The sequence below is a fragment of the Delphinapterus leucas genome, chromosome 8 (assembly GCF_059928025.1).
Source record: "Delphinapterus leucas isolate spDelLeu-1000000601 "Yukka" chromosome 8, BTC_Dleu_Yukka2, whole genome shotgun sequence".
Taxonomy (NCBI): Eukaryota; Metazoa; Chordata; class Mammalia; order Artiodactyla; family Monodontidae; genus Delphinapterus; species Delphinapterus leucas.
Genome location: NC_143136.1, coordinates 78,680,496 through 78,694,873, shown reverse-complemented (window position 1 = coordinate 78,694,873; position 14,378 = coordinate 78,680,496). Strand labels below are relative to the sequence as shown.

Sequence of the window (14,378 nt, the reverse complement as noted above, 5' to 3'; positions counted from 1 at the left end):
ACCACAAGTACCCTTTAAATCAAATCAAATGACCATAGAAAGCAAATGAGCAATGAAAAGTTAAGTAAAAAAATCTTTAAGTCAAGTCTTTAAATTGCTTCCAAATTAGTAAAAATACTTGCATGTACTTTCAAATATTAAGAAAGGAATACATTCCATTAAAAAAAGGTCTAACTGAAACCCTCACCTGTTGATGTGGGGGTTGCTCGAAATGTCCCTGATACCATTTCTCCAAGACTTGAAGAAGAATTTCCACTGGATTTCCTAAGATACAGAAAAGGAACTTAAGACTCATTCCCCAAAGATGGCAGAGTAGAAGGATGTGCGCTCACTCCCTCTTGCAAGAGCACTGGAATCACAACTAACTGCTGAACAATCATCAACAGGAAGACACTGGAACTCACCAAAAAAGATACCCCACATCCAAAGACAAAGGAGAAGCCACAATGAGACGGTAGGAGGGGCACAATCACAATAAAATCAAATCCCATAACTGCTGGATGGGTGACTCACAAACTGGAGAACACTTATACCACAGAAGTCCACCCACTGGAGTGAAGGTTCTGAGCCCCACGTCAGGCTTCCCAACCTGGGGGTCCGGCAACAGGAGGAGGAATTCCTAGAGAATCAGACTTTGAAGGTTAGCAGGATTTGACTGCAGGACTTCGACAGGACTGGGGGAAACAGAGACTCCACTCTTGGAGGACACACACAAAGTAGTGTGCACATCGGGACCCAGGGGAAGGAGCAGTGACCCCATAGGAGACTGAACCAGACCTACCTGCTAGTGTTGGAGGGTCTCCTGCAGAGGGGGGTGGCTGTGGCTCACCGTGGGGACAAGCACACTGGCAGCAGAAGTTTTGGGAAGTACTCCTTGGTGTGAGCCCTCCCAGAGTCTGCCATTAGCCTCACCAAAGAGCCCAGTAGGCTCCAGTGTTGGGTCGCCTCAGGCCAAACAACCAACAGGGAGGGAACCCAGCTCCACCCATCATCAGTCAAGCAGATTAAAGCTTAACTGAGATCTGCCCACCTGAGCAACAGCCAGCTCTACCCACCACCAGTCCCTCCCATCAGGAAGCTTGCACAAGCCTCTTAGATAGCCTCATCCACCAGAGGGCAGACAGCAGAAGCAAGAAGAACAATTCTGCAGCCTGTGGAACGAAAACCACATTCACAGAAAGATAGACAAAATGAAAGGGCAGAGGACTATGTACCAGATGAGGGAACAAGATAAAACCCCAGAAAAACAACTAAATGGAGTGGAGATAGGCAACCTTCCAGAAAAAGAATTCAGAATAGTGATAGTGAAGATGATCCAGGACCTCGGAAAAAGAATGGAGGTAAAGATTGAGAAGATGCAAGAAATGTTTAACAAAGACCTAGAAGAATTAAAGAACAGCCACCTAGAAGAATTAAAGAACAAACAAACAGAAATGAACAATACAATAACTGAAATGAAAAATACACTAGGAGGAATCAATAGCAGAATAGCTGAGGCAGAAGAACAGATAACTGACCTGGAAGACAGAATACTGGAATTCACTGCCGTGGAACAGAATAAAGAAAAAAGAATGAAAAAAATGAAGACAGCCAAAGGGACCTCTGGGACAACATTAAACGCAACAAAATTCGCATCATAGGGGTCCCAGTAGCAGAAGAGACAGAGAAAAGACCCAAGAAAATATTTGAAGAGATTATAGTCGAAAACTTCCCTAACATGGGAAAGGAAATAGCCACCCAAGTCCAGGAAGCACACAGTTCCAGGCAGGATAAACCCAAGGAGAAGCACACCAAGACACATAGTAATCAAACTGACAAAAATTAAAGACAAAGAAAAATTATTGAAAGGAACAAGGGAAAAACGACAAATAACATACAAGGGAACTCCAACAAGGTTAACAGCTGATTGCTCAGCAGAAACTCTACAAGCCAAAAGGGAGTGGCACGATATATTTAAAGTTATTAAAGGGAAGAACCTACAACTAAGATTACTCTAGCCGGCAAGAATCTCATTCAGATTCGATGGAGAAATCAAAAACTTTACAGACAAGCAAAAGCTAAGAGAATTCAGCCTCACCAAACCAGCTCTACAACAAATGCTAAAGGAACTTCTCTAAGTGGGAAACACAAGAGAAGAAAAGGACCGACAAAACCAAACCCATAACAATTAAGAAAATGGTAATAGCAACATACATATCAATAATTGCCTTAAACATGAACGGATTAAATGCTCCAACCAAAAGACACAGGCTCACTGAATGGATACAAAAACAAGACCCATATAGATGCCATCTACAAGAGACCCACTTCAGACCTACGGACACATACAGACTGAAAGTGAGGGGATGGAAAAACATATTCCATGCAAATGGAAATCAAAAGAAAGCTGGAGTAGCAATACTCATATCAGATAAAATAGACTTTAAAATAAAGAATGTTACAAGAGACAAGGAAGGACACTACATAATGATCAAGGGATCAATCCAAGAAGAAGATATAACAATTATAAATATATATGCACCCAAGATAGGAACACCTCAATACATAAGGCAACTGCTAACAGCTATAAAAGAGGAAATTGACAGTAACACAGTAATAGTGGGGGACTTTAACACCTCACTTACAACAATGGACAGATCATCCAAACAGATTATTACTAAGGAAACACAAGCTTTAAATGACACAATAGACCAGATAGATTTACTTGATATTTATAGAACATTCCATCCAAAAATAGCAGATTACACTTTCTTCTCAAGTGCACACAGAACATTCTCCAGTATAGATCACCTCTTGGGTCACAAATCAAGCCTCGGTAAATTAAAAGAAATTGAAATCATATCAACCATCTTTTCCAACCACAACGCTATGAGATTAGAAATAAATTACAGGGAAAAAAATGTAAAAGACACAAAACACATGGAGGCTAAACAAAATGTTACTAAATAACCAAGAGATCACTGAAGAAATCAAAGAGGAAATCAAAAAATACCTAGAGACAAATTACAACTAAAACATGATGTCCCAAAACCTATCGGATGCAGCAAAAGCAGTTCTAAGAGGGAAGTTTATAGCAATACAAGCCTACCTCAAGAAACAAGAAAAGTCTCAAAAAAACCAATCTAACCTTACACCTAAAGGAACTAGAGAAAGAAGAACAAACAAAACCCAAAGTTAGTAGAAGGAAAGAAATCATAAAGATCAGAGCAGAAATAAATGAAATAGATACAAAGAAAACAATAGCAAAGATCAATAAAACTAAAAGCTGGTTCTTTGAGAAGATAAACAAAATTGATAACCCTTTAGCCTAAGTCATCAAGAAAAAGAGGGAGAGGACTCAAATCAATAAAATTAGAAATGAAAAAGGAGAAGTTACAATGGACACCACAGAAACACAAAGCATCCTAAGGGACTACTGCAAGCAACTCTATGCCAATAAAATGGACAACCTGAAAGAAATGGATGAATTCTTAGAAAGGTATAACCTTCCAAGACTGAACTGGGAAGAAATAGAAAATATGAACAGACCAATCACAAGTAATGAGATTGAAACTGTGATTAAAAATCTTCCAACAAATAAAAGTCCAGGACCAGATGGCTTCACAGGTGAATTCTATCAAACATTTAGAGAAGAGCTAACACCCACCCTTCTCAAACTCTTTCAAAAAACTGCAGAGGAATGAACACTCCCAAACTCATTCTATGAGGCCACCATCATCCTGATACCAAAACCAGACAAAGGTGTCTCAAAAAAAGTAAATTACAGACCAATATCACTGATGAACATAGATGCAAAAATCCTCAACAAAATACTAGCAAACAGAATCCATCAACACATGAAAAGGATCATACACCATGATCAAGTGGGATTTATCCCAGGGATGCAAGGATTCTTCAATATACATAAATCAATCAATGTGATACACCATGTTAACAAACTGAAGAATAAAAACCATATGATCATCTCAATAGGGGCAGAAAAAGCTTCTGACACAATTCAACACCATTTATGATATAAACTCTCCAGAAAGTAGGCATAGAAGGAAGCTACCTCAACATAATAAAGGCCATATATGACAAACCCACAGCAAACATCATTCTCAATGGTGAAAAACTGAAAGCATTTCCTCTAAGATCAGGAACAAGACAAGGATGTCCACTCTCGCCACTACTATTCAACATAGTTTTGGAATTCCTAGCCACGGCAATCAGAGAAGAAAAAGAATAAAAGGAATACAAATTGGAAAAGAAGAAGTAAAAGTTTCACTGTTTGCAGATGACATGATACTATACATAGAGAATCCTAAAGATGCCACCAGAAAACTACTAGAGCTAATCAATGCATATGGTAAAGTTGCAGGATACAAAATTAATGCACAGAAATCTCTTGCATTCCTATACACGAATGAAAGATCAGAAAGAGAGATTAAGGAAACAATCCCATTCACCATTGCAACAAAAAGAATAAAATACCTAGGAATAAACCTACCTAAGGAGGTAAAAGACCTGTACTCAGAAAACGGAAAGACACTGATGAAAGAAATCAAAGATGACACAAACAGATAGAGAGATATACCATGCTCTTGGATTGGAAGAATCAATATTGTGAAAATGACTATACTACCCAAAGCAATCTATGGATTCAATGCAATCCCTATCAAATTACCAATGGCATTTTTTACAGAACTAGAACAAACAATCTAAAAATTTGTATGGAGACACAAAAGACCCCAAATAGCCAAAGCAATCTTGAGGGAAAAAAACAGAGCTGGAGGAATCAGACTCCCTGACTTCAGACTATACCACAAAGCTACAGTAATCAAGACAGTATGGTACTGGTACAAAAACAGAAATATAGATCAATGGAACAGGATAGAAAGCCCAGAGATAAACCCATGCACCTATGGTCAACTAATCTATGACAAAGAAGGCAAGGGTATACAATGGAGAAAGACAGCCTCTTCAATAAGTGGTGCTGGGAAAATTGGACAGCTACATGTAAAAGAATGAAATTAGAACACTCCCTAACACCATACACAAAAATAAACTCAAAATGGATTAAAGACCTAAATGTAAGACCAGACACTATAAAACTCCTAGGGGAAAACATAGGAAGAACACTCTTTGACATAAATCACAGCAAGATCTTTTTTGACCCACCTCCTAGAGTAATGGAAATAAAAACAAAAATAAACAAATGGGACCTAATGAAACTTAAAAGCTTTTGCAAAGCAAAGGAAACTACAAACATGACGAAAAGACAACCCTCAGAATGAGAGAAAATATTTGCAAACGAATCAACGGACAAAGGATTAATCTCCAAAATATATAAACAGCTCATGCAGATCAATATTAAAAATACAAACAACCCAATCCAAAAATGGGCAGAAGACCTAAATAGACATTTCTCCCAAGAAGACATACAGATGGCCAAGAAGCACATGAAAAGCTGCTCAACATCACTAATTATTAGAGAAATGCAAATCAAAACTACAATGAGGTATCACCCCACACCAATTAGAATGGGGATCATCAGAAAATCTACAAACAACAAATGCTGGAGAGGGTGTGGAGGAAAGGGAACCCTCTTGCAATGTTGCTGGGAATGTAAATTGATACAGCCACTATGGAGAACAGTATGGAGGTTACTTAAAAACTAAAAATAGAATTACCACATGACTCAGCAATCCCACTACTGGGCATATACCCAGAGAAAACCATAGTTCAAAAAGACACATGCACCCCAATGTTCATTGCAGCACTATTTACAATAGCCAGGTCATGGAAGCAACCTAAATGCCCATTGACAGACAAATGGATAAAGAAGATGTGGTACATATACACAGTGGAATATTACTCAGCCATAAAAAGGAATGAAATTGGGTCATTTGTAGAGACGTGGATGGATCTAGAGACTGTCATACAGAGTGAAGTAAGTCAGAAAGAGAAAAACAAATATTGTATATTAATGCATATATGTGGAACATAGAAAAATCGTACAGATGAACCGGTTTGCAGGGCAGAAATAGAGACACAGATGTAGAGAACAAATGCATGGACACCAAGGGGGGGAAGTTGGTGGGGGGTGGTGGGATGAACTGGGAGATTGGGATTGACATATATACAGTAATATGTATAAAATAGATAACTAATGAGAACCTGCTGTATAAAAAAATAAACAAAATAAAATTCAAAGAAAAAAAAGACTCATTCCCCAGATTCCTTCGAAATAGAACTTGAGAGTACAAAGCTTTCTTTGGCCTTAATCCACTAAGTAATTCAAAACACACCAAGTCCTGCTATAGAGTACTTCAAGGATCTGCCCAAATGTTTTTCTTTGACCTCCTTTCTCAGAGAAAGTGGGAAACTATCTAGGACCTGGAAATATTTTGCTAAAGTATGTCTCCTAATTATTCAATGCAGAAATGAGGCAAAAGAATCACTACTAAGAATGTTCTTGTGAACTGTCTTTTTAACCAACACTGGTCACCAGTACACTAGCTGGATGTCAAACACAGCTCAAAACAAGCAGTAAGATCTGGAAGAAGCACTTCTTATGTGGGGATCAGAATTAAGAACTGGCAGTAAGGATTTGGTCATGAATAATATTATGGAATGGAATGGAAGCTCATTCATATTGGTTCCTGCATGTGGCTTGGGAAGCTTCCCTGGAGCCCACCAGGGCCCTCAGGAGCCCACCTTCCCACTTCTCCAGTGTCCCTTCCTTCAGTGCTTAAGTATGGTCCCTAGAGTTAGGACAATCTGATTTCTCCTCCCGGCTTTGCCCATTACTAGTCGTGGGACCTTGGCACACCATATCATATCTTTGTGCCTGAGTTTCCCCATCTCTAGAAGGAGAAACTATACTTCACAGTTGGTATAAAGATAAAAGAAGATCATGTCTTTGAGCTCTTGGTTTTACTCTTGTGCCTGTGGGCAAAGTAAGCCTTTAGTTCAGAAGTGTAAAATAATTTTATGGAATAATAATAATAATAGTAGAATAACTTTGGAAATGGTGATAATAATTCATTTATTATTTCATTCAAATATCTATTGAGTATTCACTGTCCTAGAAACTAGGAATACAACAGTGGGGGGAAAAACAAAATTCCTTCCCTTATACAGACAAATTCTAACGGGAAGTATCAGTATCAAACAGATGAATAGGTAAATATATAGTATTCCTGACAGTAATAAGTGCAACAGAGAAAACTGAGTCGGGAGAGAGATAGGAAGCAAGGGAAGAGAAGTGGATTCAACTTTAAATATGGTGGCAGGAAAGGGGTCATTGAAAAGGTGATATTTAACTAAGATCTGAAGCAGATGGAGTGATCCAGTGGAAAAGTGAAGAAAAGCGTCCAGTAAAAGGAAACAGCAATTACAAAGGTCCTGAGACAGGAACACGTGTTCCCACATGGAGCAGCATGAGAGACAAAAAGTCTAGAGAAGAAGTAATAAGAGGGATTAATCATTAATAATGTTATAGGCATGATAATTAAAAGTGGGCTAACACTCTACTTTTGTGATCTCCTATCACTGTTTAAGAGGTTCCCATTATGACAAAGGCAAAAGGGCCCCTGAAGAACAGAGGAGTTTTTGAAACAGAAAAGGATCTAATAGAAAAAGGAGGTTGAGAGTTAAGAGAAAGAACTGATTCTATTTTAGGACTTTCAAAAAATGGTAACACATACCAAATCAGTACTTCAGTGTAGGCTCACAATATATGCAGGCTCAGTATGATTCTGATTTCTCCTCTCAGGCTTTGCTTGCATCCCTGGGACCTTTAAATACCCGCACTCTGAGATCTTTGTGGCTACTTCATGAGTTCACTAGAGGTTAATTCATCTGAAGCTGGACAGAGTCTTACCCCAAGTACCAAGCGATGGCAGCAGCCACAGAAAACCCTGGACAAAGTGCTACTAGTCCCGGGATGGTATTGCATGTGCCATGGCATTCTGTGCCCACTTGAAAGAGAGTCTCTGAAAGTTAACCAAGAAGAGCCATGATGCCAGGTCAGGCCAGGCCCCCACTTACTGTACTGAGAAAGGATACCCTACACGACTCTCACAGAGGAAAGCTTAGGTTCCCAGGAGGGTTTGCTGAAGCTGCAGAAAACAGTCTCCACTGTGGAATTCGTGTTGATTCCAGGGGTGTCCAGGCTTCAGCACACAATGGAGAGAGTGAACTATGTGAAACCCTTTTGTGTCAATTTCAGAAACACCTTGCACATAGAGAAGTAGCTTTTACTTTGAAAGCATATATGTTTAACCTAATAAGCAAACTTGAAAATATCACCTAATTTGCCTACTTCCTCCAAAAAACTTTAGAGAAAGGAAGGAGCCTTACCCTCCGTGAAAACGTCCTCTTTTTTGTTCTTGCTGAATCCGTATGTTCTCCAATCTAAGTGGACTTGGGATGAAGCCAATCTCACAGCCTTCTTTCACCAGCCTTCCTATCCACCAATCATTGTTATATTTCTGGAATGCAGGAATAAAACTGCTATCAACAGTAATTCACTGATCTTCACATTTATAAATCTCAGGGGGCCAAAGGAATGAAACACTATATTATATAATATTATACTATACTCTATTACATATACAAACACTATTTATAGTATATTATACTATATTATATATATCTGGGGTGGAGAAGTCCATAGAAGAAACCAAACTTTTAATCTAAAGGCCCAGAGAGTAAACACTTTAGGGTTTGCAGGCCATATGGTCTCTGCTACAACTATTGTAATCTGCTATTACGGTGTGGAAGCAGCCACAGTCAATACGTAAACAAGTAAGCACGGCTGTGCTTCAACAAATTTTTTCTTTCCAAAAAAGGCAGCAGACTGGTTTCAGCCTGTGAGCCACAGTTTGCCAATCCCTGGGCAAAAGTCAGGTCTTAACATTTGGATTCCTTTGGTCCTTGTCAAGAAGCTCTGGCCAATTCTTAAGGAATAGATTTTACATGGATAAATATGCACCAACGTAACTGGAACTCTGGAAGACAGGATAGACAAGTCTAAGACAAAATACACCGAATAGTCTGGTTTTTGTCAAAAGCTTTGAGGTAAAAATTCCACCATACTATCTGTATTCTACTCTCTCTGGGGAAAAATTATAATCTTCCAAATATAGGTTTGCAAATCAAGGTCCATCTTACTACCTGAAGAAAAACAAGCCTACTCTTACAAAGGCTAAGCATATTATACATAAGTGGAATTTTTGAAATAATCTCCAAATGGCCTGAAGCCCAACAGGAATGAAGGAATTTCCATTTAAATAAAGTTCCATGACACATAAACTTGGGAAACAAACCCACACAAAGGCTTCAGCCAATATGGGGTGAACATGGTCCTATGTGATGGGCCAGCAAAACTGCATTTGTAATGATAGATTTGCTGAATCCTAGGGCAGGAGGCATATTTAAGCCAAGCTACCTGCCTCAAGGGAAGGTTTCTGCTAGGTGATTTCTAGAACGCAGATATTAGTCCTACTGTTTACATCCTCCAGAGATAATTCCAAAAACTTCCTTTTGTGTCTTTAACAGTGTTGGGCAAGGTAACTCTCTCTCTTTGATCCAGAAACCATTTGGTTTTTTCGAAATGTAACTCTCTATGATATATTTTGCTTAGCTCAGAGAACAGCAGAATTTATATGTATATGACATTGACACGTTGTGAAGGAGGAATGGATGATTCTGTTGAATCATCGCAGCATGAAATTCCAGGTAACTGAGTAATTCTGAGTAACAGCTTCACACTCAAAAGCAAAAAGATATGATTTAGAGATTTGGCCTTTGTTATGCACACAGCTCCTACACAAGGCCCGCATGGCATGCAGTCTGAGCCTGCACTGAAGAAAAGAGTTGACCTAATATAAAATCTTGAACAATCTAGGTCTCAGTTTCTTCCATCTTTCCATCGTTTATTTCAGGATAACAGGCCTGAAATACCAGGCCCATTTATTTTGGAATTAACAAAAGGCAACGGGACCCTTTCAGAATGCTTGGTGCACAGACCTGGCATTTAAATTTTACTGTGGTAGGGGCAAAACACACAATGAGTCATAGTTTCCTAGCCGGAAATCAAGTTAGCCCACCAGAACACTAACTTACTAAGTCGTATCCAAATAACCTTAAGGGGTTTCTGAAGTAGTTAACACAACTTCCCAAGATGTTTTACCTTAGTTCTAAGAAACAGTGAGAATCTGACTTAACGTTAATGAAAGTTCTTTGAGCCAATTTGGGGAAAGCTGCGTTGTATGTTCAAAAGCTTATTAAATCGCCTGTCCTTTGGTATATATGTGATAAGGAGAGCTGTAGCTTTTCTCTGCATTGAAGCTTTTCGTTACTGAGGCAGTACTTATAACAGAGCATATACCAAATGGCCTTCTAGGTGAGGGATGAGAGGAAAGGCTACAACTCGATTATAGAAATATGTTCCTTTGTGTTGATATTCTGGGAGCACATGCCAGCTCTCTGGCAAGGTCACCTTAGTGTTCCAATCCTTCTCATTTCCCTAAAACGATGAGCACTTTCTCTTTCTAAGATGTTTCCTTATCTGCGACCTCAAGGTCTGAAAACACGTGGCTCAAATCCACACAGGATTACCAACTCAATACCATACATCAAACTGCCAGACAAGAGAAAGTCACTGATGAAGGAGCACATCCTTCAAAAAAGCAACCCACTGGACAAATGGAGAAGATTGATGGGATGGAGGAAAGCAATAAAATATAGCAAGGTGGGGATAAGGGTGTGAGTAGTGTGCATGGAATATGTGAAAACTTCTCTTACCATTTAAAGTGCTGCTTCTCCTTGGAAACGATGGGTATGAGCAGCTAATGAATACGGTTTGGTCATTTTTGATGGGAATGGTGAGACAAAGTCAACGTAACCATTCAGATGTCAGGGTACATGTTTCAGGTAAAGAGTCCTTGTCTTCGAGGCAAATATGGATATCCCCACCACGTACACGATTGAGAAAGCAGAAGCCATCAACTCAGTGCTTCCTCAGCTTCTTATAACCAAGGCTCTGAGCTGTGTGTGCCTGCACTCATCTTTTTCCTGCATGTTATAATGAATTAGTGTTCCCCTTCGTATCAGAGGTCTGTCTCTCCTCTCGGGGTCTGGATCCCACGCTTCCTGCCTACCAAAAACTTGACTCCTTTGCCTATCTCTCCTTTCCCATCAATCTCTCCCTCTCTCTCTGGTGGTTAATAGCAGCATGTACTGGTGCTCTGATAGCTCCCATCTTGAAAGGAAAGCTCTTTGGACTTCATACGCTCTTCAGTCTACTGCCCGGTCAGTGTCAACTCCCTTGAAAGCACCATCTGTGCTTGCTAAATATACTTCCTAACTCCCCTTCTCTCCTCATTACACTCCATCCAGCTTCTGTCTGTCTCCATAACTCCAGACAATGGTCCCAGTGACTTCGTTGCTACTGACCACTTTGCCAACCTGACATCCATTCCTTTCTCCTTGTCTTAGGTGACATGTCGCAACCCTGGCCACAGCTGGTTGCTGCCTCCTTTTGGATACGCTCTTCTCTCTTGATGTCCATGCCTTGCTCTGTCCTGATTTTCCTCCCAAATCTCATGTTTCTCCTTTTCCGTAATTGTTGAATCTTTTCATGCACCGCACTTTTGCAGGATGGAATTCCTTTGAGTTTGATCCAGGGCTGTTTTCTCTCCTCCCTGTCCTCTCTCTTTAGGTGACTTCTGTCATTACCTCAGCTTTAAATGCCACCTGGATAAACTAATGATCCAAACTTATTTCTTTGGCCCAACCCCGTCCTCTGAGCTCCAAATTCTTACATCTAACTTCCTCCTTCATATCTCCTTTGAGATGTCTACTCCCTAACCTCCCTTCCCATCTGTCCTCACTCCACCCTGGTCAACTCCATCCTAGTTGCTCAATTCATAAAGCTTGATTTCCTTGATCATCTTGGATTTCTCCCTCAATCTTAGTTCCTACATGTGGTCCATCAGCAGCACAGATCATTGAACTTCCACAATATATGTCAAAGGTGTCTACTTCTTTCCATCTCACTGACACCAGGCCAGCTCAGTCCCATTATCTCTCATCTAAAATAGTTCTAACAGTCTCCCTGATTCCGTACTTATCCCACTCCAATCCACTGTCTCTACAACAATCAGAATAGCCTTCAAATAATAAATTCATCCCACTCCTCTGCTTTTAAAGTCTTCAGTGCCATCTTATTATACTTAGAATAAAATATGAAGTCTTGCCGTCACCTTAAGGTCCTACTTGACCTGTGCCCTGCTTACTTCTACAACTCTGTTTCCTGCTACTGGCTCACTGCGTTCCAGGCATATGACCTTCTTCCAGTTGATTGATTGTGCCAACTTATTTTGTCCTAACACAGGGCCTTTACACATGCTGTTTCCTCTCCCTAGAAGGTTTCTTCTTTCTTCTTTTTTTTTTTAAGGCTGGCTACCCTGCTTAATGGTCACATACTCAGAAAGGCTTCTCTGATCACCCCTATATTTAAAAGTATATAACCTCCTCATCCCTATATTTTAAGATTCCCAGCATCCAGTTCATTTTTTACACAAAGCATTCACAATTTGTAATGATGTATTTTTTCATTATCTGTCTCCCCACTAGAATTTAAGTCCATGAGGGAAGGTACTCTGTCTTTGTTTACAGCTGTCAGACAACATCTGTCAGACAATATGTGCCAACATTAGCACACACTAAATGCTCAAGAACTATATCTTGAATGGAACAAAGGAACAAATGTAGAATTTCACCCAGTTCACATGGGCACAATGCAAAGACAGTGAGACATCTGTAGACATCCCAGTGTTTGACCTACTTGCTATCATATAGTTAAAAATTTTTAAATGTATATGTCTTGGTGTCATTAATGCTATTGTAGAATGCAGAGTTTTGAAAGACAGCGATTTTCAAATTGTTATATATTAACTGTGCACATCTTGTTTTGGGCCAGAGGGTAAGTGCTGGTGTCTCAGTGGCATTAAGTGACAGGTTTATGTTGATCACATTCCTCAGGCTCCTCAGGGTCGGGTTTCACTTTATTGTTCCACCCTTACACTCTCCTTTTTCTTTTTTCAAAATGTTTTTTAATTAGTAAACTTTATTTTTAAGAGCAGTTCTAGGTTCATAGCAGAATTGTGGGAAAAGTACAGAGAGTTCCCATATACCCCTGCCTCCACACATGCATAACCTCCCCCACTATCAACATCCCACACTAGAGTGGTACATTTGTTACAATGATGAACCTACAATGACGCATCATTCTCACCCAGAGTTATGTTGTACCTTCTATGGGTTTTGACAAATGTGTAATGACATGTATCCACCATTATATATCCACTCTCTGTTTTCTAAGATCCAATTTCTAACGGCTCCTTTCCAGCAGAGCCAATGGAGACTATCAAGTAGGAATGTCCTCCAATGTATGCCTCCAGCCCCACTGGAAAATCCTGTGCAGAACAGGGAAGTTCAAGGAAGGCAAGACTTTCCTCCTGACTCGGCCTACTTCTTGTGCCAATATTCCGGATGCCATCTCCCTCCCTCTACTCCAGCCCCTCATTCTATCAGTTAGGTCTTTTCCTTCCCATATATATCACTGGGTTCAACATCTCAGCATGGAAAACATATTTAAATCTTTCCCATCCTAAAAAAACAAAAAAAAGCAAATAAACTTGTAAAAACACTCCCTCAACTCTATTCTGCCTTCTCCTGGGTAAAACCTGTCCTTTTCAACTCAAAGCACTTAGGAAGAGCAAACTGCAACTCCTCTCCTCTGGCCTCCACATTATGTGGGGAAAGGCCCATTGAGTAACTCCATGGGAGGTTCCCAGTGCCCCAGACACAGTCCACCTAATAGCAAATTTATAATCACATCATCCCTGTCACAAATCTTCTCCCCTCTCGGCCTTCTTTATTTTGATAGCTGACACCACCCTCTGCCCTTTCAGGTGAGCTAGAAAAACTGCCCTCCATCCTTCATTTCTCTTCATCTCACTTTCTCCACTATCCCCCCCCGCCCCCGCCACCATGTGAAATCTTCCAATCTGGTCTATTTGCCTCTTAACTCTCTCTCCAAGCTGCTCCCTCTTTCTATCATCTCTGCTTCAGCCACTGTCTAGACTTACCATGTCTCCCCAGCCTCTGCAATACTCCCTCGACCATCAGAGTCGCCATGCTAAGATACGAGGCTGGTCACATCCATCCTTTATTTAAAATTCCTCTCCAGCCCACTGCCTGGTCATCGAGTCCAGCCTCCTTGCCATGGCCTACGAGATCCTTTCTCATCTGGCCCCTGCCTCTCTGACGTGGCCCATCCCCTGTACCACTCCCCGCTTACCACCCTCCAGCGGTGCTGTGCT

The 14,378-nt window shown here is 40.3% G+C and overlaps 1 protein-coding gene across 1 annotated transcript in view; it reads right to left on the bottom strand.

The window, feature by feature from the left end:
• The window catches only part of CACNB4 (calcium voltage-gated channel auxiliary subunit beta 4), a 156,960-nt gene that overhangs the window by 41,230 nt on the left and 101,352 nt on the right, over positions 1-14,378 (bottom strand). The window contains exons 5-6 of the mRNA XM_022569720.3: positions 8,347-8,477; positions 188-264 (exon numbers count right to left, since the gene is read on the bottom strand). Coding sequence (XP_022425428.1) covers positions 188-264; positions 8,347-8,477 — 208 coding nt within the window. The remainder of the gene's footprint in view (positions 1-187; positions 265-8,346; positions 8,478-14,378) is intronic.